This window comes from Microtus ochrogaster, chromosome 2, assembly GCF_000317375.1.
Source record: "Microtus ochrogaster isolate Prairie Vole_2 chromosome 2, MicOch1.0, whole genome shotgun sequence".
NCBI lineage: Eukaryota > Metazoa > Chordata > Mammalia > Rodentia > Cricetidae > Microtus > Microtus ochrogaster.
The window spans coordinates 39,839,993-39,863,498 of record NC_022010.1 but is presented as its reverse complement, the minus strand read 5'-3'; the positions used below and the strand labels follow the sequence as shown (position 1 = coordinate 39,863,498).

General features: G+C 43.5%; 1 protein-coding gene across 1 annotated transcript in view; it reads left to right on the top strand.

Annotated features, from left to right (window-relative positions):
* The first annotated feature begins 2,047 nt into the window (after positions 1-2,047).
* Lsg1 (large 60S subunit nuclear export GTPase 1) overlaps positions 2,048-23,506 on the top strand; it is a 29,734-nt gene continuing 8,275 nt past the window's right edge. Inside the window, exons 1-8 of the mRNA XM_005344807.3 lie at positions 2,048-2,190; positions 4,280-4,406; positions 10,312-10,432; positions 11,000-11,086; positions 12,035-12,121; positions 19,514-19,574; positions 20,642-20,806; positions 22,535-22,933. Of these exons, the coding sequence (XP_005344864.1) occupies positions 2,092-2,190; positions 4,280-4,406; positions 10,312-10,432; positions 11,000-11,086; positions 12,035-12,121; positions 19,514-19,574; positions 20,642-20,806; positions 22,535-22,933 (1,146 nt within the window). The 5' untranslated portion in view covers positions 2,048-2,091. The remainder of the gene's footprint in view (positions 2,191-4,279; positions 4,407-10,311; positions 10,433-10,999; positions 11,087-12,034; positions 12,122-19,513; positions 19,575-20,641; positions 20,807-22,534; positions 22,934-23,506) is intronic.

Here is a 23,506-nt window from a genome sequence, read left to right as displayed (position 1 = left end):
GTTCAATTCCCAGCAACCACATGGTGGCTCACAACCATCTGTAATGGGGTCTGGTGCCCTCTTCTGGCCTTCCGCATACACACAGATAGACTATTGTATACATAATAAATAATAAATAAGTATTAAAAAAAAGAGTGACGTTAGAAACCCAAAGCAGTTGGGCACAGTGGTGAGTGCCTATAATTCCAATCACCTGGGAGGCAGAAGCAGGAAACTCTGAGTTTGAGGTTAACCTAGATTATGAAGTGTGAATCTGTCTTAAAACAAAAAACCAAGCATGTTTGCTTTTTCGAAAGCTCTGGAAAAGGAAACTAAGGTGAAGCATTGAGTTACTGCTGAACTCTAGGAGTGAGATGACCATTTTCTCTACATTGTCTATTATTGTTGCCTTTGCTAATGTGTATAATCCTTTTCATTTCCCTGAGTTGGGGTGATCTTTAACAATGCCAGGGGCTCTCTCTAATTCTATCCAGGTGTCTTCTCCCTGCCTTCTTTATGGAGATTGTGTTCAGAGATTTTTACAGTCATGCTTCTAAGATGGGGATGGAGAAATCACGTTCTTCTCAGAGAAAAGCATTCCTTCTCTGGTGTGTTAGCGCTGGCTTTCCCTGTGCCTTCCAAACCACTACTGGGTTTGTCAGCTCCCCAAAGTTCACTCCAGTTAAGGAATGTCCAGTGGAGATACTGCACACAAAAAGGAGGTGACAATGAGTCAGAAGTGGGCAAGTGGTGTGGCCCCAGTTCTGCCTGCTGCTAACTTGCTGTGAATGACCTCTCGTTAGTTCACTGAAGTGACTTCATCGGCACCAGAAAGGAATGGGCTGCTCTTGCTACTTAAAGTGTAGTCTGTGAACCTCTCACATCCTTGTTATCTGGAAACTAGTTAGAATCATAGCGCTTATCAATCAGTCAACTGTTAAGGAGATTTCTGTGTTCATTAAAGTTGAAAAAGTACTAGGCTTCTTGATTCTTATGAATTTTTTTAATTATTTTAACTGACAAATACAGTCATATTTTAATGTTAGGCATAGCTCAGTCAAGCAAGTTAACACAATGAGTTATCTTGATGTTAACCCCAAGTCCCCTCAATAATGCATGGAAAAGTAACAAGACTTGGTTTGATGTGTGACACTGCATACCTTTGATCTATAACCTGTGCAAACACCTGTCAGAGCAGCACATTGTAGTGATCTCCCTAGCAATAAGGGAGTCCTGTGCACACCTAGCGATTAATTGATGGGCTGGGGGGGGGGGTAAGTTGGAGACAGGGTTTCTTCTCAGCCTCCCAAGTGCTGGGATTAAAGGTGTGTGTCACCATGCCTGGCTTCAACCGACTTTTTATATTCCCATTATAAGGAAAGCTAACGACTGGTGGAAGTCACTAAATATCTGTTAGTAGAGCCAGCTCACTATTAATTTTAATGATAGGAAAATACTGATACAACTCTCACTGAAACGGGTAAATATATTTGCTCTTCAGAAAGCAGAAGGATGCTGTCGGCTTTCGTTTTCGTCTTTCAAGTTCTGGAAATGCTTTTCCACTGCTCATTTCAAAATCTCACCGAGGCAGGAACTTTTCTCCCTGCTTCACAGCTATAGAATGCTAGGAAAACAAAAACTAATTTAATTGCTGGGCGAAGAAGCAGCAACAGGAGCCTCCTGCCACCTAGAGTCACAGAGGCACCCTACACCCGAGTCCCTTCCTCCTCCAGACGACAGCGGCAGCAGGGAAGGTGGAGTTAGTCCTGTGAACCGGAGCGGGCATAGTTTCCAGTTGTCCCAATTTCCCACCGAACTTTAAACACTGACGTACAAGTCTGGAATGTACCATTCTCTTAAGTAGGTCGGCCCATCCAAAATTGAATAAGAAAGTCCCCAGAGCAATTTCAACATTTCTTCTCTATAATATTTCCAAACTCGATATCTACCAAAATCATTCTGAAACAAGTCTAAAAGTCTTTCCACTCCCCCAGCTCAACTTTGGACCAGAGCTACTTGGACTCGTTCATACGTCACTTCCTGATATAGAGCCGGGGAAACCGGAAGCCGCACGCGCCGTGTGGAGGGTGTTCGTACCACTGTAGAGTTGTTATGGGCCGGAGGAGAGCGCAGGGTAGCGGGTCTCTGGGCCGGATACTTATCCGGCATCAGACTCAGCGAAACCGCAGCCACCGTCATACTGACTCCTGGGTAAGAAAATCCTTACTATCCGTATCCTTTCCGTCTCGTTCTGGAAGCCTCCAAGTTACAAAAGTTAGAGCAGAGTCACGCCGAACAGGATTTCGAAGCGGGTCCCAGCAAGGCACAGAGGGAGTAGCGTATGATGAGATGGGAATGAAAGCGTGTACAGCCTTTCATGTCGGAATGTTTGCCTGTGTTTGATCTTTGCTGTAGAAGCCGTGGGCGCTCTTGGAAAACTCTAAGGAGAAATAATTTGTTATCTCCGTACGCAGCCCAAGGTTGGCCCGGGACTCCCTTCCTCCTGCCTCTGCCTGCAGAGTATTGGGATTACAAGCCGTGGACACCACGCCTGGATGGATCTTTAAACTTTCCGATTTTAATTATCCAGAGAATCGGTTCTCTAGAAGTGTTTGGTTACATCAGAAAAACAAATAAGTTCTATCCCGGCTTTCCCTTCTGTTTCCTCCTTGGGGTTGAGCTCACAGAGTTAACATTGTCTCTGGGAGTTTGGGGGCCAACATAGTAGGAGCCTTAAAATGAAATGAAAGCCGGGCGATGGTGGCGCACGCCTTTAATCCCAGCACTTGGGAGGCAGAGGCAGGTGGATCTCTGAGTTTGAGGCCAGCCTGGTCTACAAGAGCTAGTTCCAGCATAGGCTACAAAGAAACACTGCTCCAAAAACCACAGAGAGAGGGGGAGGGGGGAGATTGAGATATTGAGATTACTTTAATTGCAGCACTCAGGAGGCAGAGATAGGCAGATCTCTATGAGTTTTAAGGCCAGTCTGGTCTACATAATGAGTTGAAGGCCCACCATGGCTACTGTCTTTTTTAAAAAAATGAATGAAGTGGTTGATTTTTGTTTATTGTTCTAGTTGTGACTTTTATTCTCCAGAATATTTGAAAAAATTTGGAGTTTTCATTAAGATCTTGTGCTGGATTTGTTTGTCCCCGGTGCTAATTTGACCGCATGTCTTTCACACTCTCCCACTTTTCAAACAATCAGTCTTAGGAATACACACTGGCTTCTCATTATTCAAGTGTAGACATTGATTAGTGGTCATTTAACTGACTTCGTGGTGACTTTTTATTGTGGTACCTTTTGGGGAGTTGTGGGGTTGAATCTAAATGTTAAAAAAAAAATGATTCTAATTCGTATCCTGATTTTTGTTAATTCTAAGCTTTTGGTTTTAATTTCTTTTTTTTTTTAACTGTTTGCACCTGTGTTTAAGCATTTACCAGGATGGTATTGTATCTGGGTTGTATGAGAAAACTTCATCGTGTGCACCTAGATCTTTTTAATGGTCATCCCAGCCAATCCAGTCTTCCAGCCCTTGGGGGTTTTGGGGTGCAGGAGACTAAGGAGAAGTGGGGAGTAGATCTCTACACAATTCAGGGTGGCACTTAGACCTGTGGCCTCTGTATCTCCCACTCGTGTGACGACAGCGTGCACCACAATGCTCAGTTTAAAATATCCCTTCTCATAAGTCCCTATGGAAACTTTGCTAGTGGAGTAAAGATAGTCAGGATTCAAGTTCTACCTTTCTACTGTAGGCAAATATTTTACCTACTTAAACCTCAGCTTTCTGGGCTAGAGAGATGGCTCAGCGGTTAAGAGCATTGCCTGCTCTTCCAAAGGTCCTGAGTCAATTCCCAGCAACCACATGGTGGCTCACAACCACCTGTAATGAGGTCTGGTGCTCTCTTCTGGCCTGCAGACATACACAGACAGAATATTGTGTACATAATAAATAAATATATAAAAAAAAACCTCAGCTTTCTAAATAGTAAAATTCACTTCCAGAGAGTTAGAGATGAAATTGAATGGTGTCAGGGAAGTGCCCTTGCTGAGGTAAGGAAGTGTTCGTTTAAATATTTGATCTGGGGTTTTGCATTGTTGGATGGCAACGTCACTGACAGCAAAGGGCAAGTGTCCTACTGAGGTGTGGCCCACCCTACCTATTGTTCGTTATTCGTAGTGAACATTCTAGAAGAGGCAAAGCACCCCAGGACACAGACCAGTACCGGGAAAGTTTAGAGCTGTTTGTATGCCAAGAGAGAGGAGAGCTGCTTCAGTCTGTGCCGTGTTTCATTTGTAGCTGCACACGAGTGAACTCAACGATGGCTATGACTGGGGCCGGCTCAATCTCCAGTCGGTGACGGAACAGAGCTCCCTTGACGACTTCCTCGCCACTGCAGAGCTCGCAGGGACTGAGTTTGTGGCTGGTAAGTAGCTCATCACCTGGTGCCTGCGACACTGGTCACTGCCGTCCGTCTGCTCCCGTCATGTGAACAGGCTTTCCTGGTCACTGCCGTCTTGTTCCCGTTATGTGAACAGGCTTTCCTTTATCCAAAAGCGAGGTAGGAAAGTTCCGCGCGTGAAAGGCAGAGTCCACACTGGTTTTTAAATTCAGCTCTAAAGAACACTTCAGATGTCAGGTGTGGTGGCGCACACCTTTAACCCCAGAACTCTGGAGGCAGAGGCAGGTGGATCTCTATGAATTCCAGGCCAACCAAGGTTATGCCATAAGATTGTCTCAGAAACAGAGCAGAAGCCCTTCAGATTGTACATCGTCATATCAAGCGCAAAACATATCCTTGCTGCTGTCAGGCACCTTGTACATACTCCCTGCTCTGTGTGTGTGTGTGTGTGTGTATGTGTTCGTGTTCTAAGCACTTAGAAGAGTAACTGATAAATAGTATTGTAAGTTATTTCTCTTACTGTTATGAATGGCAGGCTGCGCAAGTCATTCATTTGTTCAAAATACCTTTATTTAGCACCAGCTACTCTCAAACATTGACCTGGCTACTCAGAAATTTTAACAGAATTTATCTGTTAAAAGATAATTTTTTTTTAAAAATGTTCTTTTATACGTTTTGAAAGAAGTCTATAGAAAACAATGGGCCGTAAAAGATGGAGCTCATGATAGCTTCTATCTGACAGAAGATTGATAAGTATGTGATAGGACAGGAGATAGCCATTCACAGTAGTACACACTTGTAATCCCAGCACTTGGGTGAGCTAATGCAGGATTTCCCTAAGTTTGAGGCCAGCCTGGGCTACAAATAGTAAACTCCCAGCTTGGGCTACATAGCAAAACCCTATCTTCAAACAAAAATCAAAGCAGGTAGTGAGAGCATCCAGACAAGTTGTGAAACAGCAGTCAGTCTGCTTTGTTCAGAAATTGTTAGGGGTTTGGTGTTGCTGATCAGGGACAAGCGGTGATGAGCACAGACACCAGGGGGTGGGCAAGGGCCAGATCCCAGGGAGGATAAAAGTTTCGCCACGTGCCTTTCACCCCAGAATGCAGAAGAATGTCATCGAGTTTGAGGCTAGCCTGATCTACATACTGAATTCCAGATTATCCAAGGTTGTGAGACCTTGTCTTTAAAAGGGGGAGGGAGTAGTGAAGGGGGGAGAGGGTAGTGAAGGGTCTCTTTATAGGTATTTTAAGTAATAACATGGTTTCAGATGTCATTTTCTTTTTTTTTTTTTTTTTTTTTTTTTTTTTCTTTTTTGGATTTTCGAGACAGGGTTTCTCCGTAGCTTTTGGTTCCTGTCCTGGAACTAGCTCTTGTAGACCAGGCTGGCCTCGAACTCACAGAGATCCGATCCGCCTGCCTCTGCCCCCCGATTGCTGGGATTAAAGGCGTGCGCCACCACCGCACGGCTGTCATTTTCTATTGTGTTTTGTTGGGGGGGGTGGTTGGGCAGGGTTTGTTTTGATTTGGGGTTTTTTTGTATTGGGGGGGCAGTAGTCATGTTCCTACCTCCTAACTTCATACAGTTGTGGTAAACAGTGTCCTAATCTTCACACACAGTGTGTAGGTGGTGGCTTTCAGGCTGACTGACAGATCTGTCACTACACGTGGTTCTTTTGTGTGTGGTAAGGTAGTCTACTGTAGGTTTCAAGTGGACAATACACTGTTCCTAGGTGAGGTCGCCATGCTGGCCATGAGCTGTCTGGAGCTCCTCCTGCCTCATTCATTCGCACTCTGATGATCTTCCTCCTGTTTCTCCCCCATAACACCATCCACTCCTGCTTCTACATCTCCACCTTTTCAGTTGTACATCTTGTGAGGTCCGTGTTGCTCTTTGCCTGGCTTATTTCCATTGATGTAATGCTCATCCACAGTATTACACATGGTGAGATCTTCTGTCTGTTAGGGCTGAGGAGTCCTCTTTTGTACATGTGTACAGTTTGTTCCTCAGTACAATCAGTTGTCCCTTAAAACCTGTAGAAATAGTTACAGCATACTCACCCCACCCCAACCCCATTACACAGGTTCTTAATTCTCTTATATAAAATGTCACAGCATTTTATAGAACTTCTACATCACCTTCTGTGTGGAGTGTACGTGTGTGTGTTTGTGTGTGTGTGTGTGTGTGTGTAGGGGAGAGGCGTCTGGATGTTTTACTGCATATCTGTCTGCACCAGATCTGTGCATGGCCATCTCAGCCCTTATTTATTTCTTTTACCTTTTTTTTTTTAAAAAAAAATAAAGATACGGTTCTCTCTATAGTACAAGCCAGCCTTGAGCTTGCTGTGTAACCCAGTCTTACCCCAAACTTGTGATCCTCCTGTCTCACCATCCTAAGTGCTGGGATTATAAGCATGTGCCACCCACTTGGCCCTATATTTAATTTTTTGAGGAACCTTTTCTCTGTTTTCCATAATGGTTGTACAAGACTTCAGTGTTCTAAAAGTTGACTGGTGGTTTTAAGGAAGAAAGATGAATTCGGAGACATGTCTTAGTCAAATAAAGAAGCGAGTCAGAACTGGAGGAAGGAATGCAGATGGGAATGTTGGGTGCAAGAATGAGCCAGGCCTGCTGGACAAAGCTGGCAAAGAGCAAGGAGCTGAGTAAACCCCTGGGCTTTCCCTGTCACAGTTCCCTCACCCTCGGCCGTCGATGACATCACAAAGACTGTTAACGGATGTTGGTGAGGCTGTGGAAAAAGTGGAACTCACCCATCGTTTGCAGATAGTGCAGCTCCTTTCAGAGCTATGTTGGCGGTTTCTCAAAAGGTGAAATGAAATTGCCATGTGATCCAGCAGTTTCCCTATTGGATATACACCCAAGATAACCAAAATCATGTCTACATAAATACTTGGACATGGATATTCTTAGTTATATCATTTGCCGTTAAAAAGCAAAATGAAAGCACCCTAATCTCCATTAGCTAATGATTGGATAAACAAGGTGTGACACATATATAGTGGAGTATTATTTGACCGTGAAAAGGGGAAGTTCTGATGTGGACTGTACCACTCAGGACCTTTTAAAACATTCTGAACTGGGGATATGATTCAGTGATAGAGCACTTACCAAGCATGTGCAAAGTCCTGAGTTCAGTGATCAGCACTAGAAAGACTAAAAACACAGGATCCTACTTATATGAAAAGTCCAGAATAGGCAGAATAGAGAATGGGAAGTATCTGCTAATGGACAAACATTTCTCTTTGAGATTTCTGTTTGAATGTGGATTACCTCCATAAAGCTGAATTTTTAAAAGGCTCTTAGTACCTTTTGCCAGACCATTTTATTTTGGTTTTAGGTGGGTGGGCGAGAAAGAATGAGGATGAAAGAATCATAGATTATGTTGCATGGGTTGAAAAACACACGCTTTTAATCCCAGTAAGGAAAGTGGATCTCTCTGAGTTGGACCAGATTGTCTTCATAGTGAGTCCAGGACAACCAGTGCTACACAGTGAGACCCTGTCCCTCTGAAAAGAAAATTGTTGGATTTGCAGGATGAATTAGGAGCTGGAAGTGTATGTCATGAACCAGCATGCCGCTTTTCTTGAATGCTCTGAGTGGTTCTTCTCTGTGAACTAGCATGCTGCTTCTCCCCAAATGCTCTGAGTTACTAGGCTTTCCTAGTAACTAGGCAGCAATTACTCAGAGAGCTTGTTCATAAACACACTCCTGGCTCTTCCTCTGGAACCTCTGATTCAGCAAGTAAGGTCTAGACCAAAGAATTTCCATTTGTAACAAAGGCATAGAAAGTGTTGCAACTGACTGAAAAAGTGTGGGAGCTGAATGCTCTATCAGCAGGGAGACCACTGCTCTGGTGTGGACAGGCTGAACTGTTGAGCAGCAGTTGAACAGATTAACTCCAGGTGTTAACATGAAGGATCTCCAAAGCCTATTGTCAGACGAAAAGACTAAGTTGTAGGGCAGTGTGTTTAGTGTGGGCCCATTCACAATACCTGAGCAGGCTGCAGATGTGGATAAAGTGGATGAAGCAATCCTGTCAACCCTCACACTGTATGTTAGGTCCCCAGGACCCACGTGTAGAAGGAGAAACCCTCCTCCATCAAGCTGTCTTCTGACCTCTACACGTACTATACTCCCACCCCATAAGTAAAAGTGTAAGGCATATGTGACCAACCGGTGTATACATGTGAATTTTAGAAAAAGTGACTCAGAAGACTACATGTTTAATTCAAGGGATTGAATTCCAAGACTTGGAGTGGCAGAGAGAAGGTTGGAGGTGGGTCGGAGGGAAGGTTTACAGGGAGAGCTTCCTTTGCAATTGTGTGGTTAAAAGTAAAACAGGTGACTAAGGGGGTGGGACGGATTTTTAGACTGGAGGAAGGTGAGACTAAAATGAGGTTGGAAACATCTGGAAAGGTCAGTTCCTGCCGGGGAAGGAGAGCACAGTTTCCTCTGGGGTGGGACAAAGGGATTGAAGGGATTCTAGGGATGTGTGGAGCCACGGTACGCATCTCTCAGCTTCCATTGTCTCTTTGTGAGGCTGATGACAAGGCTGTCTTCAGGAAAGGGAAGGGCAGAACAGTTGCCACTTAGAGACTGGGGAAGGTTAACCCAAGAGCTAGAACGAGTTCCTCCTTCCATAAGAAGGCTGTGGTCTCAGCCTATTGCCATGCCAGGTCACCATTGTATGGTGCCATTTCCTGTAGCAGTACGCATCTCGTGACACATAGAAACAACAGGTAGGTAGAGTTTAGGGTACAGTGGAGTAAGGAATCCAGCAGTGGTTAAGGATGGATGTACAGTACGTAATTACAGGTAATCACTGAAAAAAATTACCCTTCAATGACGCACAGTAGGCTGGGAGAAAGGCAGGAATCAAGGGGCTAAATAGGGGTGCAGTGGGCAGTCACCATTAGACCGAGAAGCTAACACCATAGAAGCAGCAGGTATGAGGAGTGGTTGATACTGAGAGCTAGTGGGTTAGCAGTAGTGTAGGCTGGGACTGCAGGATCTTATGTATTGTGATGGTTTGAGAGGGGTAGCAGGCTGCAGTCCTTGCTCAAGTGAAGAGCATTGTTGTTGAAGATGTTAGCTTTGAAATAGAGACTTCGCTTGCCACTTCAGGAGGAAGCGTGGCTGCCTTCTTGGGTTCTCTTCTCATGCAGTCAGGTGTTGGCTGAGCGGTGAGCAGCCTACATGTTAGAGCCCTAGAGCATACATCTCTCTATTACTAGTTCACACGAGATTGCCCGCTTCATTGTTTTTTGTTTCTTTTTTAATGTGATATAGTCACTAATGGTGACCATTAATATGTATCTTGTATAAATTACAGCCATAGTAGTTTGCTTGTTCTAATGCAATATGTTTTGCTAAATCTTTGCCTCTACTCCTGTTAGCTTAAAACTATTCTGCATAGGTAAAAGGAGGAAACTGTTACACGGAATCTTTATAACCCTTTCCCATTGTTGCTGTTGCTATTTCCATGAAGTCCGTTCACCACATAGACTCTTAAAACATAGCACCCGAAGAAGTCAGCTTTTGGGGAGTTTTAGTGAGGTAGTGAAGATCTCTTTTTCTTGTAAAGTTATCTGTGTATTAATTTAGAAATTAACCTAAGAAAGCTTAAGTTCTGTTTTAGGGAGTGGTTAGTATTCAAGTATCAAAATGATCAGCATTCAGAATTTTAAATTACCATTTTTGGATTTTGAGTCAGAATCTCATGTATCCCAAACTAGCCTCAGACTCAGTTTGAATTCCTGAACTGGTCCTCCTGCCCCCACTCACAAGTGCTGGGATCGCAGGTGTGTACCACTCCTCCCCGTCATCCACTAGGCAGGCACTGCAGCAACTGAGGTACTCAGCCTCTGAACTGCATCTTGACTAATAGCGCTTTTCTTTCTGTGAACAGAGAAGCTTAATATCAAGTTTGTGCTCCCTGAGGCTAGAACTGGACTGCTGTCTTTTGAGGAGAGCCAGAGAATTAAGAAACTCCATGAAGAAAACAGACAGTTCTTGTGTATACCGAGGAGGTAAGTTGAACAAGAATTTAGATCATTTGAAGACATAGAACGGGCTAGGTGGTGGTGGCGCATACCTTTCATCCTCACACTTGGGAGGCAAAGATAGGCAGATCTAGTTCGAGGCCAGCCTGATCTACAGAGTGAGTTCCAGGACGGCGAGAGCTACAGAGAGAAACCCTGTCTCAACATCCTCATCCCCTGAAAAAAGTCATAGACATAGAATGGAGCTGCAGAGATGGCCCAGTGGTGAAGAGCTGACTGTTCTTCTAAAGGACCAGACTCAATTCCCAGCACCCACATGGCAGCCCACAGCTTTCTGTAATTCCAGTTCTGGGGCGTGTGATACCCTCTTCTAGCCTCCTCAAGCACGACACCAGGCACACACGGCGCACAGACATACATGCAGGCAAAAACAGTCATATACATAAAATAATAACTTTTTAAAAAAAAAAAAACATAACCACGGAATATGTTCTTAGTTCATAATTTTCCTGCTTCCTTCTTAACTGCCATTTATATCCAAATTCTCTTTTTATTTTGGTATTATATATAAAATCCTTTCTGTGATTGTTCCAGACCAAATTGGGACAGAAAAACTAGCCCAGAAGAACTGAAGCAGGCAGAGAAAGATAACTTCCTAAAATGGAGACGCCAGCTTGTCCGGTGAGTATTGGACTCTGAAGATTTGTCTGGAAGCCCTGGTTTGGGCGTTTTCGCTTGCATTGCCATTTGCCTCCTGAAATTGATTCTTTTAAAAGGGAAACACTGGGGCTGGTGAGATAGCTCCGCAGGTAGAAGCTCTGCCAGGCTTGATGGTCTGCGCTCAGGTCTCAGGACCCACAGGGTGGAAGGAGAGAACCAGCTCCCGCATGTCTGCTGTCCTCTAAACATGCACACAAAGTAAATAAATAAAACACACTTTGGGTGGGGGAGGGCAGTAGTGTCTATTCCAAGTGGGTTTTGGTGTATGAATAGACAGCATTGCAAGGTGTAGGGCAGCTGTGCACCAAGGTACTTAGTGGTTATTCTGCTCCATTCCTAGTCTTTTCTTATTTTGTGTTTGCCTGAGCGTGTGTACGCACCATGTGCATACATTGCCAGCAGAGGTCTGAAGAGGGCCTGGTTCCAGATCCCCTGGAACTGGCAGCTGTGAGCTGTGAGCTGCCATGCGCGTGCTCTGCAGGAACAGCTGGTGCTCTTAACTCCTGAGCCGTCTGTCTGGCCCCTCTTAGGGGTCCTCTGAGCATTCTTCCGTGAGAGTTGTGGGAGAGAACCTTCTGCGGTATAAGGATATAATTTGAATTTGGTGGAATTCTTGTATTGACTCAATAATAAATACATTAAAATAATTGGACAGAGCCTGGTGTAGGCCTGCAATTCCAAGGCCTTCCTAGGTTACAAAAAAAGTAAAAGGAGGGCTGGGATGTGGCTGAGTGGTAGAGCACTTGGTTGTCATGTGCAAACCTTAGGTATAATCCTCAGTATCATAAACAACATAATAATTTGCAGTATTTGTATATGTGTCTTTTTAATGTAATGAATTTGAGTGTTTATAATTCATTAAAACTATTATGATCAGATAGAGATGTGACCTTCTCATTCTAAAGCCAGGCTAGAAGAGGAACAAAAGTTGATATTGACTCCCTTTGAACGAAATTTGGACTTCTGGCGCCAGCTCTGGAGGGTCATTGAGAGAAGGTGAGTAATGTTTTCTGTGTTTAATGAAGTCATTGCCGTGATGTGACTGACTGCAGCGTTGACATGTGCTCCCGGCTCTGGATCCAGCAGGAGCGAGATTAAGTTACACAATGGGCTGTTGAAAACTATGAAAACCAGACAGTGGCCCTGGCTAAACTATAAACAATCACAAAACTAAACCAAAAGCCTAAATCTGGGAAAGAGAAGTGGCTGGGGTGGAGCTAAGAGAAGGAAAAAGAACATGATCAGAATGCATTATATGCATGGATGGAATTTTCAGAGAAATTCATTTTAAAACATTAAAAACTGGAGCCTAGAGAGATGGCTCAGTGGTTAAGAGTGCTGACTGCTCTTCCAGAGGATCTAGGTTCAATTCCCAGCATCTATATTGTAGCTCCAGTTCCAGGGGACCCGATACCCATGGCAAAACAGCAATGCATATAGAAAATAAAAATATAAATTTAAAAAATTTAAAAACTGAAAATATAGGACTGGAACAATAACTGAGCAGTTAGAAGCTCTTGCTGCTTAAGGTTTGGTTCCTAACACTCATATTAGATCACTCACAACTACTTGTAACTCTAGTTCCAGGAGTCTGTCCTTGACGGGCACCTGCATACACTCACAAAGACACATACACACAGTTTAACACACATGTCTTTTTTAAAAGAAACCTGAAAGCTGGGCAATGCTGGTGCATGCCTTTAATCTCAGCACTCAAGAGGCAGAGGCAGGCCTAGTCTACAAGAGCTAGTTCCAGAACAGGCTCCAAAGCTACAGAAAAACCCTGTCTTGACAAACCAAACAACAATAACAAAAAATGAAAATATTATATTTCATTTAAATTGTAGTGGCTTTTTTAGGTCTGAGGAAGTAATTTTAGAATACTTACCTAGGTGTGTAAGATCCTAAGATCATTCTTCAGTGCCAGGGGAGGTGGGTGTGTACAGTTGTTAGATGAGTACATTTGACAAGTGTGTAAGAATAGTGATAGTGCTGGCAAGATGGCTCAACACTTAGGAGCACTTAATGGACTTACAGAAGACCTGGGTTCAGTTCCCAGCACCACATGGCAGCTCACAACTGTCTCTTTTTTTTTTTTTTTTTTTTTTGGATTTTTCGAGACAGGGTTTCTCCGTAGCTTTTTAACCTGTCCTGGAACTTGTCCTTGTAGACCAGGCTGGCCTCGAACTCACAGAGATCCGCCTGCCTCTGCCTCCCGAGAGCTGGGATTAAAGGCGTGCGCCACCACCTCCCGGCTCACAACTGTCTCTTAACTCCAATTCCTGTGGAGCCAGCACCCTCTCCTGGCCTTCAAGGCAGCACACATAAAATAAAAATAAGTAAGTCTTAAAATGAGTAAATAATAAATGTTTGTATAAGGTGAATTCTGGAGCACCTGTGGTTACTTCAGCAAATATGCGTTGAGTTCCTCCTGGTAATATGGAAAACAGGCACCGAAAAGCACAGCTTCAGAGGTGTGTGCTGTGAGGGAGACTGCTCGGCCACGCTCCAGGGACACATGGAGGAGTGAAATGCTCCCTCAAGCTCAACACGTGGCACCTAGTGAGAGACCAGGGCAGAATGAGTCTAGAGAGAAGGGAGAAGGCGTGATTTCTCAGGACTGAGGACAACTGAGGTGTGGTTTTATTTTTGTTTGGGGACAGGTGTAATCCTGGCTCTCCTGGAACTCATTTTGTAGACCAGGCTAGCCTCAACTTCAGAGATCCGCCTGCCTCTGCTTCCTGAGTGCTGGGATTAAAGTCGTGCACCACCACACCCGACCCAAGTGACTTTTTTAAATTGTTTTTTTTTTGTTGTTGTTGTTCGTTTGTTTTTTGATGAGTTGCGGTGGAAGGAAGACTCATTCCTTTCCACATCCACCAAGGAGAATTCCTGAATTATCATTCTCTATTTCTCCTCTTCTGTTTGGTTAGAAGGATATGTTTTTCTCAAAGAGTTTCTGAATTACTTTCAAGGATTTAGTAAGAGACATTCCAGTTGTGTTTATAAAATATACCTAGGAAGAACAGTCAGGAACAGGTTTATTTAATTAAGACTTAAATTTAACTTGTAAAAAAATGTATTTTGTTTTATGATATTGAAAACCTTCAAGAGTTAGATAGTGATGGTGGCAGAGCTTTGTGAATATTCTTAAAACCATGAGAAGGGGCAAGTGGTGCCTCAGCTTTTTAAAGCCGCTGTACCTCCCAGTGGCAGAGGTTTGCTGCTGGTGGCTGGGTATGCATAAACTCCTCTTAAGTCTTAGGCTCTGCTGAGCTTGGAGATTCTGTCCCCTTCCCATGGGGAGCTTTGGCTGTGCAGAATGGACTTGTGTCCTTCAGAGCTTCCGCAGCAGTTGAGGGTGTGTGTGTTTATTTCCAAAGAGAAGGGGGCATAGCTCTGCAGCGCTGCACTGTTGGCCTTGACAGAAAACACCGTCCACAGGCTTTCCTGTAGTTCAGACTGTCTTTCCTCCTAGTTCATTTTGCTGTTTATCCTGGCTTCTGCTGTTTACGTATGAGGCTTCCTGAAATGACAGGCATTTTTTATCCATTCATATTTAAGAATGAAGTATTACAAAGCTGTTTAGATATAGTTTGCTTAGTGGTGAACCTCTCTGTAGAGAGACTGGACAGGGATTAGTTATATTTGTTTGGAATACTCTAAGATCTTTCCTTAGTGCCTGTCAGAGTTTTTTGTTGTATTTTTTTACATTTATTACATTGTGCATGTGTGCCACATGCATGTATGGTCAGAGGTCAACTTCAGGAAGTTGGTTCTCTCCTCCCACCATGTGGGACCTAGAGGACTGAAATTGTGAACTCAGGTTTGATGGCAAACACCTTTACTCATTAAAACCTGTGTGTTTCTTAAAGTTAAAAAATGAAAAATAAAAGGAATAAAAATGAAAACACAGCATATCCAAATCTGGCAAAAGCCAGTTCTAAGTGCCTACATTAAGGAATTGGGGAAGGAGAACACGTGGTGGCGAATATCTTTAATCCCAGCTCTCCAGAGGTAGAGGCAGCTGGATCTCTTGAGTTCCTGAGTTCAAGACCAGCCTGGACTGCACAGTGAGCTCCAGGTCAACCACAGCTACAACACGAGACCCTGTCTCAAAAACAAACAAAACTGAGTAGGGGTCTAAGACTGTAGCTCTGTTGAGAAGAGTGCTTGCCTATCGTGTACAGACTCCTGGCTTTGATCTTCAACACTATATAACTGGACTTGGTGTCTTAGCCAGTGTTCTTTTGCTGTGAGGAGACACCATAACCATGGCAACTCTTGTAAAAGAAAGCATTTAATTGGGGCTTGCTTATAGTTTCATTGGTTTGGTTCATTCTCATCATGGTGGGGAACATAGTGGCACAGAGGCAGCTAGAAAAATAGCTGATAGTTCTACATCTAGACTCACATGCAGCAGGGAGAGACACCAAGATTGGCTTGGGCTTTTGAAAAGCCAAAGCCAACCCCCAGTGACATTTCCTCCAACAAGACCACACACTCTAACAAGACCACACCCCAACCCATCTAAAGTGGTGCCACTCCCTGATAACGAAGCATTCAGATCCATGAGCCTATGGGGGCCTTTTTTTTTTTTAATTTTTGGGGGCCATTTTTACTCAAGCCACCACAGCATGGTACTGTCTATAATCTTTGTTATTGTTTTTATTTTTTGGTTTTTGTTTTTTCGAGACAGGGTTTTTCCATGTAATGTAGCCTTGGGTGTCTGGAATTCACTTTGTAGGCCATGCTATCCACAGACTCAACAGAGATCCGGCTGCCTCTGCCTCCAAAGTGCTGAGATTAAAGTTGTGCACCACCACTGCCCTACCTGCCTATAATCTTGGCGCTCAAAAGATAGAAGCAGGAAGGAGAGAAGTAGTTCCCAAAAGTGTCCTTCTCACCTTCATATGTGTTCTGTGGAACACACACGCTTACATAAACCCACATAAAATACATACTTTAAAAATCTTAAATTTTAGCCGGGCGGTGGTGGCGCACGCCTTTAATCCCAGCACTCTGGAGGCAGAGGCAGGCGGCTCTCTGTGAGTTCAAGGCCAGCCTCGTCTACAAAGGGAGTTCCAGGACAGGCTCCAAAGCTACAGAGAAACCCTGTCTCGAAAAACCAAAAAAAAAAATCTTAAATTTTGCTTACTTGTTTTGAGAGAGGGTCTTTCTATGTAGCCCTGGCTGGCCTGGAGCTCAGTGCTGTGGACCAGACTGGACTTGAAGTCACAGAGTTCTTCCTGTCTCCGTCTCCCAAGCACTGGGATTAAAGACTTGTGCAACGTGGCTGTGGCACCTTTGAGTCCTACCTCAAAAGACAAAAAAAGAAAAAAACAATCAAATAGCTTAAAGATACACTTCACAGAGTTGGGAAAACAAGAACAAACCAAACCCCAAATCAGTAGATGAAAAGAAATAATTAAAGTCAGGCCAAAATTAATGAAACGGAAATGGGGGAAAATCAATGAAATAGAGTTGATTTTTTTCAAAAAAATGATAAAGATGAACAAGTTCTTTGCCAATGAAAGAGAAGACTCACCAGTTATTAGAGGAAAGGGGGGAGCCATGATGACAGATAGCAATGAAATTTAGAGAATTGTTAGACATGCCTTAAAGCATATGCTGCACCAAACTGGGAAAATCTTTCAAAAAAAAAAAAAAAAAAGAATTTCCAGGAAGGTGTGGCAGAGGGGAGCAGGCATCTTCACGGCACTTTATGTTTGATCCCTCCCCTCACATGCATCCCCTCCCTTCCCCATCTGGTCTGCAGTAAAGAGTGCTATTGGGTGGCTGAGCTGGAACCACAAACCAACCTGGAAACCTGCTGTTCAGGCTCCTTACAGTCTGTGCTCAGCTCTTGCTTGGGCTGCTATGACATAAACAGCCTTACTTCCCACTGATGAGACATTTCTGGTGGCTGTCATTCTTGTTCTTTAATGAGGGTCATTATTTTTGTTCTAGTAGGTTGTAAGACTGGGGGGGGGCGGGACACAAGCAACCATGTGTATTCAGTCCTCCATGACTAACAGGTTTTACTGTAGTTACTTTTTATGCCCCTAAGTTAGCATCTGGGTCTCCCCAAGAGAGCCTGTACATGTTAAAAATTGGAGGTTCAGTTGGAGTATAGTGTTACTTGCTGAACTATTACTGTATTTCCTTTTTAAATTTTTTTTCATTACGTTTAACTATTTATGAGTATGCACATGGTAGGGACAGACATTGACTACCGTGGCACACTTGTGGAAATCAGAGAATTGTGAGAATTGGTTTTATCCTGCACCATATGGGTCAACGTTATCATATGGGTCAATTTATCAGACGACAACAAGCACTTTTACCAGCTGAGTCATCTTACCAACCCATTCCTTAATATAGCAGTATGTTTTAATTACACAGTATGGCTGGTATCACATAGAAGTAGTCCTAAATTATCCAGAAATATTAGTGAAGTGACTGCTGCCACATCATTAATAGAAAATATTTTATTGATGTCTTTCCTATGGCAGATGTCTCCTGTTTGCTAACAATCTGACTAAGCCATCTGTCTCTTTAATTTCAACAGCAGTTATCAAAAAAGATTTGATACATAACACGGAGGAAATGCAGGAAAGTGGCTGAGGCTCGGGCGAAGAACATTCTGTTCCAGTGAGGCATTTCTCCTGTACTGCTGCCAAATGCCTCCCGCAGGCTAGCCTGGAGTGTCCTCCTCCTGAGATTGGAAGCTGTTTATCCCTCTCTGTGTTGGTAGATAGAGCTAGTGTTTTGTTTGTCTTGTTGTGGTTTAGGCTTAGTTTTTGCAATCATTTAGCTTAATGTGGTTTTGAAAAAGTGAGGTTCACCCTGAGGGAGATACTGAAATGGCTTAATTAGAGAAGTTTAAAACAGTTTGTTAAAAATTAGCCAATCTAAGCCAGCACTTGCCTTTAATCCCATAGTTGTGAGGTAAACACAACAGATATAGTTTGAGACCAACATAGTGAATTCTTTTTCTCAAAAAACAAAGTTTGCTGACCAAATTAGAATTTGGTGAGAGCTCTATAGGGGCATTGCATCTGCAATTAATCTCTTTCCAGTGGTAGCCACATGACCTGATCATGTTCCTAGGCACAGAGGCTGAAGGAAGGGAGGGGCCTCTGTGAGACAGGAAGTCAATGTTCTAAGGAGGAAAACGCTGCAGTGTGCAGCATGCTGGCCTGTGTGTCCCTTCTGCATCTGGCTGAACTGGAGAGGCTTGCTGTCAGCTGGAGAAAGCTGTCTTACTGTCACATCTTACATGTGGACAGACATCTTACATGTAGACTTGACATCCGTGCTTCACTCTGGTACCTTAAGCTGACACTTAGTTGTATTTTACTGTTTAAACACATCCGCCGAACCTGTGGGTGATCATTGACTAGGTGTGTGCTCTCCTCTCTGGAACCTTGGGTCTAAATACAATACTGGCTTATAATGGGAGCTGGCAACAAGTGATGAGTGTGAATTCAGATCAGACTGAAAACTTAGTAAACTTCACCTTGAGGTAGTTAGGATGCTCTTATCTGATCCAAAGTTACTAAAAGAAGTAGTAGAAGGTTATCAACAAAATGTCATTGAGTCCTCTAAGCAAAACTAGAACAGTAGACTGTTGAAGAGCGTGGCCTCTGGTCCAGACTGCCTGGGTAACCATTCTAGCTTCATTGCTTATTAGCTGATTTTGGGCAGATTATATAATTATAATATACATTATAGAAACTGGAGATAATATGCCTTAAGGAATTAGTATGTCAGCTACTTAATGTATGGAAAGTATTTCCTATTATTATATTAAAATATGGCAGTGGTTCCTTTTTTAATGTTTTTCTAATTTGAGAATGTCATACATAAAATTTTTTTGATAACCCACTGAGTCCAGTTTGTGCTTCCCATATACTCATGGTTATGAGGACCTCCACTGGAGCAAGGTCGATGGACCAGGGGCTACACATAAAGAAAACTGAGCCTCCTGAAACCTTCAGATGTCATTAGTCCCTTGGCTACAGGAAGAGTTCATGAGCCCCCGTCCTATTCTAAGCAGAAATGGTGACCGGCTTGATCTTGCTCAGGTCTTGTGCAGACAGCTATGCTGCCAAGTTCATGAGTGTACTGGTCCTGCTGTGTCTAGAAGACATGGCTTCACCCTGGTTCTCAGCTTCTAGCCCTTACAATCTTTCTGTCCCCTCTTCCTCAAGGGTTCCTGAACATTGAGGCAAGGAAATGGGATATATGGGTAATGTGGCTGAGCATTCCACAGAAACCTAATCTCTGTGCTTTAACCTGTTGTGAGTTTCTGTGCTAAGCACTGTGTCAGTCAGTGGTCGCTTTTACTTTACAGTAACTAGATTGTCTCACTTTTTCCCCCAGTGATATTGTGGTCCAGATAGTAGATGCTCGAAACCCACTCCTGTTTAGATGTGAGGATTTGGTAAGTAAAGATTGATTTAGATCCTTGGGACGGTAAAGAGAGGAAAGATTTCCTCACAACAGTAACTGAGCAAGCATTCTGTCTTCTCTGGCTTCCCTCTCTGTGCAAGGTCAGAGGTTTGCTCCAGCACTTGTTTCATCTGTAGAAAGCACAGAGATTTGCCTGCTGTATTCTAGCTGCTGGGCTGGAAGGTACTTTATTGCTAGTCATTTGCTGGTTACTTGTTTTCAGGAGACAGCAGTCAGGATGGCATATTGCTGTTTTTAAAGATATTCCAGTCACTTTTTAATGCATCACACTAAATACTTTATTTTCACATATCGTTACAAATGAACTAAGCTTATAGAATACAGAGTAGTACTAAGGCATAAGGATCACTTAAAATGATGTAATGCATGAACCCATGAAACTCCTTACATATGTGATGTGCATATTTTCATTAGAACAACTGTAGTGATTCCTCTAAACTCATGAGTAACAGAAATTGTAATGATTCTTTTAAAGTTCTTTTCAGAGCTCACAGAAAGGATCAATTAGTAGAATGTATCAAAATTTCTAATATTTAAATTAGAAAGTGATTTAAGGACCTCCTTTGAGGTGGCTCAGCAGGTGTGAAGGCACTTGCTACATAAGCCTGGTGACCTAAGTTTGACCCCTTTTGAAACCATGTAAAGTGGGACCAATAGAACTGACTCCTAGTTCTCCTCTGACCTCCACATATATGCTGTGTCATGTGTTTACATGTACGCACATTGTGCACACACGGTAATAAAAATGTTAAGGAAAGTGATTTAAGCCAGGTGTTGGTAGCAGTGGTGCACACCTTCAATCCCAGCACTTGGGAGCAAGAGGCAGGTGGATCTCTGTGAGTTCAAGGCCAGCCTGCCTCCAGAGCAAGTTCTAGGGCAGCTGGGGCTACACAGAGAAACCCTGTCTTGAAAACCCAAAATAGAGAGTAATTTAAAGTAGGGGAGGTCATAAAAACTTGAATTGGGAATCTCCAGTGTAATTAACCCAGTGTTTGTCTCACTTGTTTGAACAGACTGAGATTGCCTTTGTCTTTACAGGAATGTTACGTGAAGGAGATAGATACCGCTAAGGAGAATGTTATCCTGATAAACAAGGCAGACTTGCTGACCGCTGAACAGCGCCTTGCCTGGGCCTCACACTTTGAAAAAGAAGGTGTGAAGGTTATTTTCTGGTCAGCTTTGGGAGAAGCCCTTCACTCTAAGGTAACAAGGACTGGGGGCCTTTCTCAAGGTGGATTTAAGGAATTACTTTGATTTGATTGATGTGCTTTGTTTATATTGGTAGTTTGTAAGAGTTACTTTTGTATGGGGAGTTCCCTCCCCTGGTGCTGTGTTCGTAGGATAGACTATAGAAAATACTTAGAATCTTTAATCAACTCATACCGATACTTTGTGATTTTGGATAATTGGAGATGCCCAGTGTCACTTGCGGAACCGTAAAGAAGTTTCATATTGGTTTTGCATTTGCTTATTTTAAGAGAAACTTCTCAGTGTACACTGTACAGCTAAAGGATGTGGTAGCTTGTTGTGGTTTATCAGGGTCTGGTTTGTTTTTAAGACAAACTCAACTTGAATTAAGATAAATTATGCTATTTCTTTTACCTTTAATCCAGATTTTACTAAAACAACAAAGATCATGGGATCTTTGATATTTAGAAGACATTTAGAAGTAATATTCCCCGTCTTTTTTCTCTGTCAGTCATCTTTTGACTTTGATGGTTATGTAGGTACTATGCAGGCTGGGTGTTGTGGAGGACACCTTCAATCCCAGCATAGTCGGAAGTATCTCTCTGAGTTTGGAACTATCCTGATCTACGTAGAGTCCCGTGACAGCCAGGGACTACACAAGAAGACCCTGTCTCCCCCCCCCCCCGCCCGGCCAAAAAGTAGATTCTATGAATATAACACTTTTTCCTAAATGAGCTCATAATTTACTGAGCTCTAAGCTCCAACTGAAAGAAGAAATTCCTTCCTCCGCTTCCTGTCAGATGGTCATGTTATCTCCCACTGGCTGTTTTGGGCTAAGGCTGTAACTCAGTAGAAGTGTCTGCCAAGCATGCAGAAAGAAGGCTCTAGTCCCTAACACTAGCAATGACAACTGCCTTAAGACCAGGCAACATATTCCTTTCTCATCTGTGACTTCGGAAAGTTCTTCCTTTCTGAAGCTAAGTTACTCCCTATTCTTTGATCTGAGAATTTGTTCTCTGTCTGCTTGGTTCCTTCCTATACATTGTTTCCCTTCCGATAATCTCATACACAGTATTTTTTGGACTTTCTCTTGGGACTACCACTAAAATTGATGGAACCTAATTGAACATATTTATTCCATGTTTGTCTGCTAGGACATATGTGGATAGATTGTAGAGCTGGGAAGAAAGCTCAGTGAGTAAAGTGCTTGCCTTTAAGGGTGCATGTCTTTAATCCCAGCCCTTGGGGGCAGAGGCAGGCAAACCCCAGTGGGTTCAAGGCCAGCCTGGTCTACATAGTAAGACCCTGTATCTAGTAGTCTATTAGTAGTAGCAGTAGTAGTAGCAATAACAATAATAGCCAGTCTGAAATGAAATTTTGCTATTCCAGAGTTTCATACACAAGCTTCTGCTCCGTAGTACTTTTTGACTTGCAAAGCAATTATAAAAGCAAAGCAAGGTTGGAGTATAGCTCGGTGGTATAGTCTTGCTTCATATGCAAAAACTCAGTCATAGCACAGCAGAAACAGGGCAACCAGAGCCAAGGTCTGCCTCTCTTGCCCTCCCGAGGGCACTCTGCTGATAGCCCATCCGCCTGTGCGCTGGTGTGGACCGATTGCTGTGCTGCGCCCCTGTGATCCACGTGCCTGTCTCCAGCACATTTCCTGTTCTGCTTCTGTAACTAGTCCCCTGAGTGACAAGTGCACTTACACAGGTCTGAGGTTTGTGATTCTTATTTTATCAGGACCAAGAAAATAGTGTTGCTGAAGAAGCCAGCAGAATTGAGTCTGAAAATTCCAGTTCGGATGAGAATGAACTTCCACGCAGAAATTGGCTCTCACTTGGTGAGGAGTCCGCAAGTGACGAGGATGACAGTGAGTATGAGGACTGTCAGGAGGAGGAGGAGGACTGGCAGACGTGCTCAGAAGACAGCAGCCCTGAGGAGGAGGAAGACGAGGAGGGCTGTGCTCAGGACTGGAAAGAACACTGTTCTGTCGGTTCTGAGACTCAGAACAGGGAAAAACCAGAAAACCAGCAAATGAACAATTGTAGCCAGCTGGTGTCAAAGCAGGAACTACTGGAGCTCTTTAAGAAGCTGCACACGGGGAAGAAGGTGAAGGATGGACAGCTAACTGTTGGGCTGGTAAGATGGAGTAGATCATGAAGCTAGCACCACATGAGCGTCTTCTTTCCCTGCCCTTCATAGCTACACATACCCCAGAGAGTCAGGCTTCTGGCGTCATAGGGAGCGTGCTGCCTACTTGTTGCCCCTGGCATCATGGAATGAGGACCAGGATCCAACTCAAAGGAAACATTTCTGGGTTTATAGTGTTTACATACATGTTTATATTAAATGTATTCTATGATCTTCTTCCAGCTCAGTTCTTTGTCACTGAGAGACGAGAATAAGTTTTTGATGTTGTTGCCAGACTTCAGTGCTGTGCTCTGTTGACATCCTGTGATCCTTGCCAGATTATACTGCCATTAGGAAGAATTCAGTCCTGGGAAGGCAAACCATGACAGATATTTTCATTGCATAAACATAGCAGAAATGGTAAAAAGTAGATCAGATCCCAACTATATTACCTAATTCTGAAGGTGACTGTGGAACTGCCCACACCCCAAGGATACTGCATGGCTCTGGGGTACACAGCACAGCTCTAGGGTACACAGCACGGCTCTAGGGGACACAGCACGGCTCTAGGGGACACAGCAC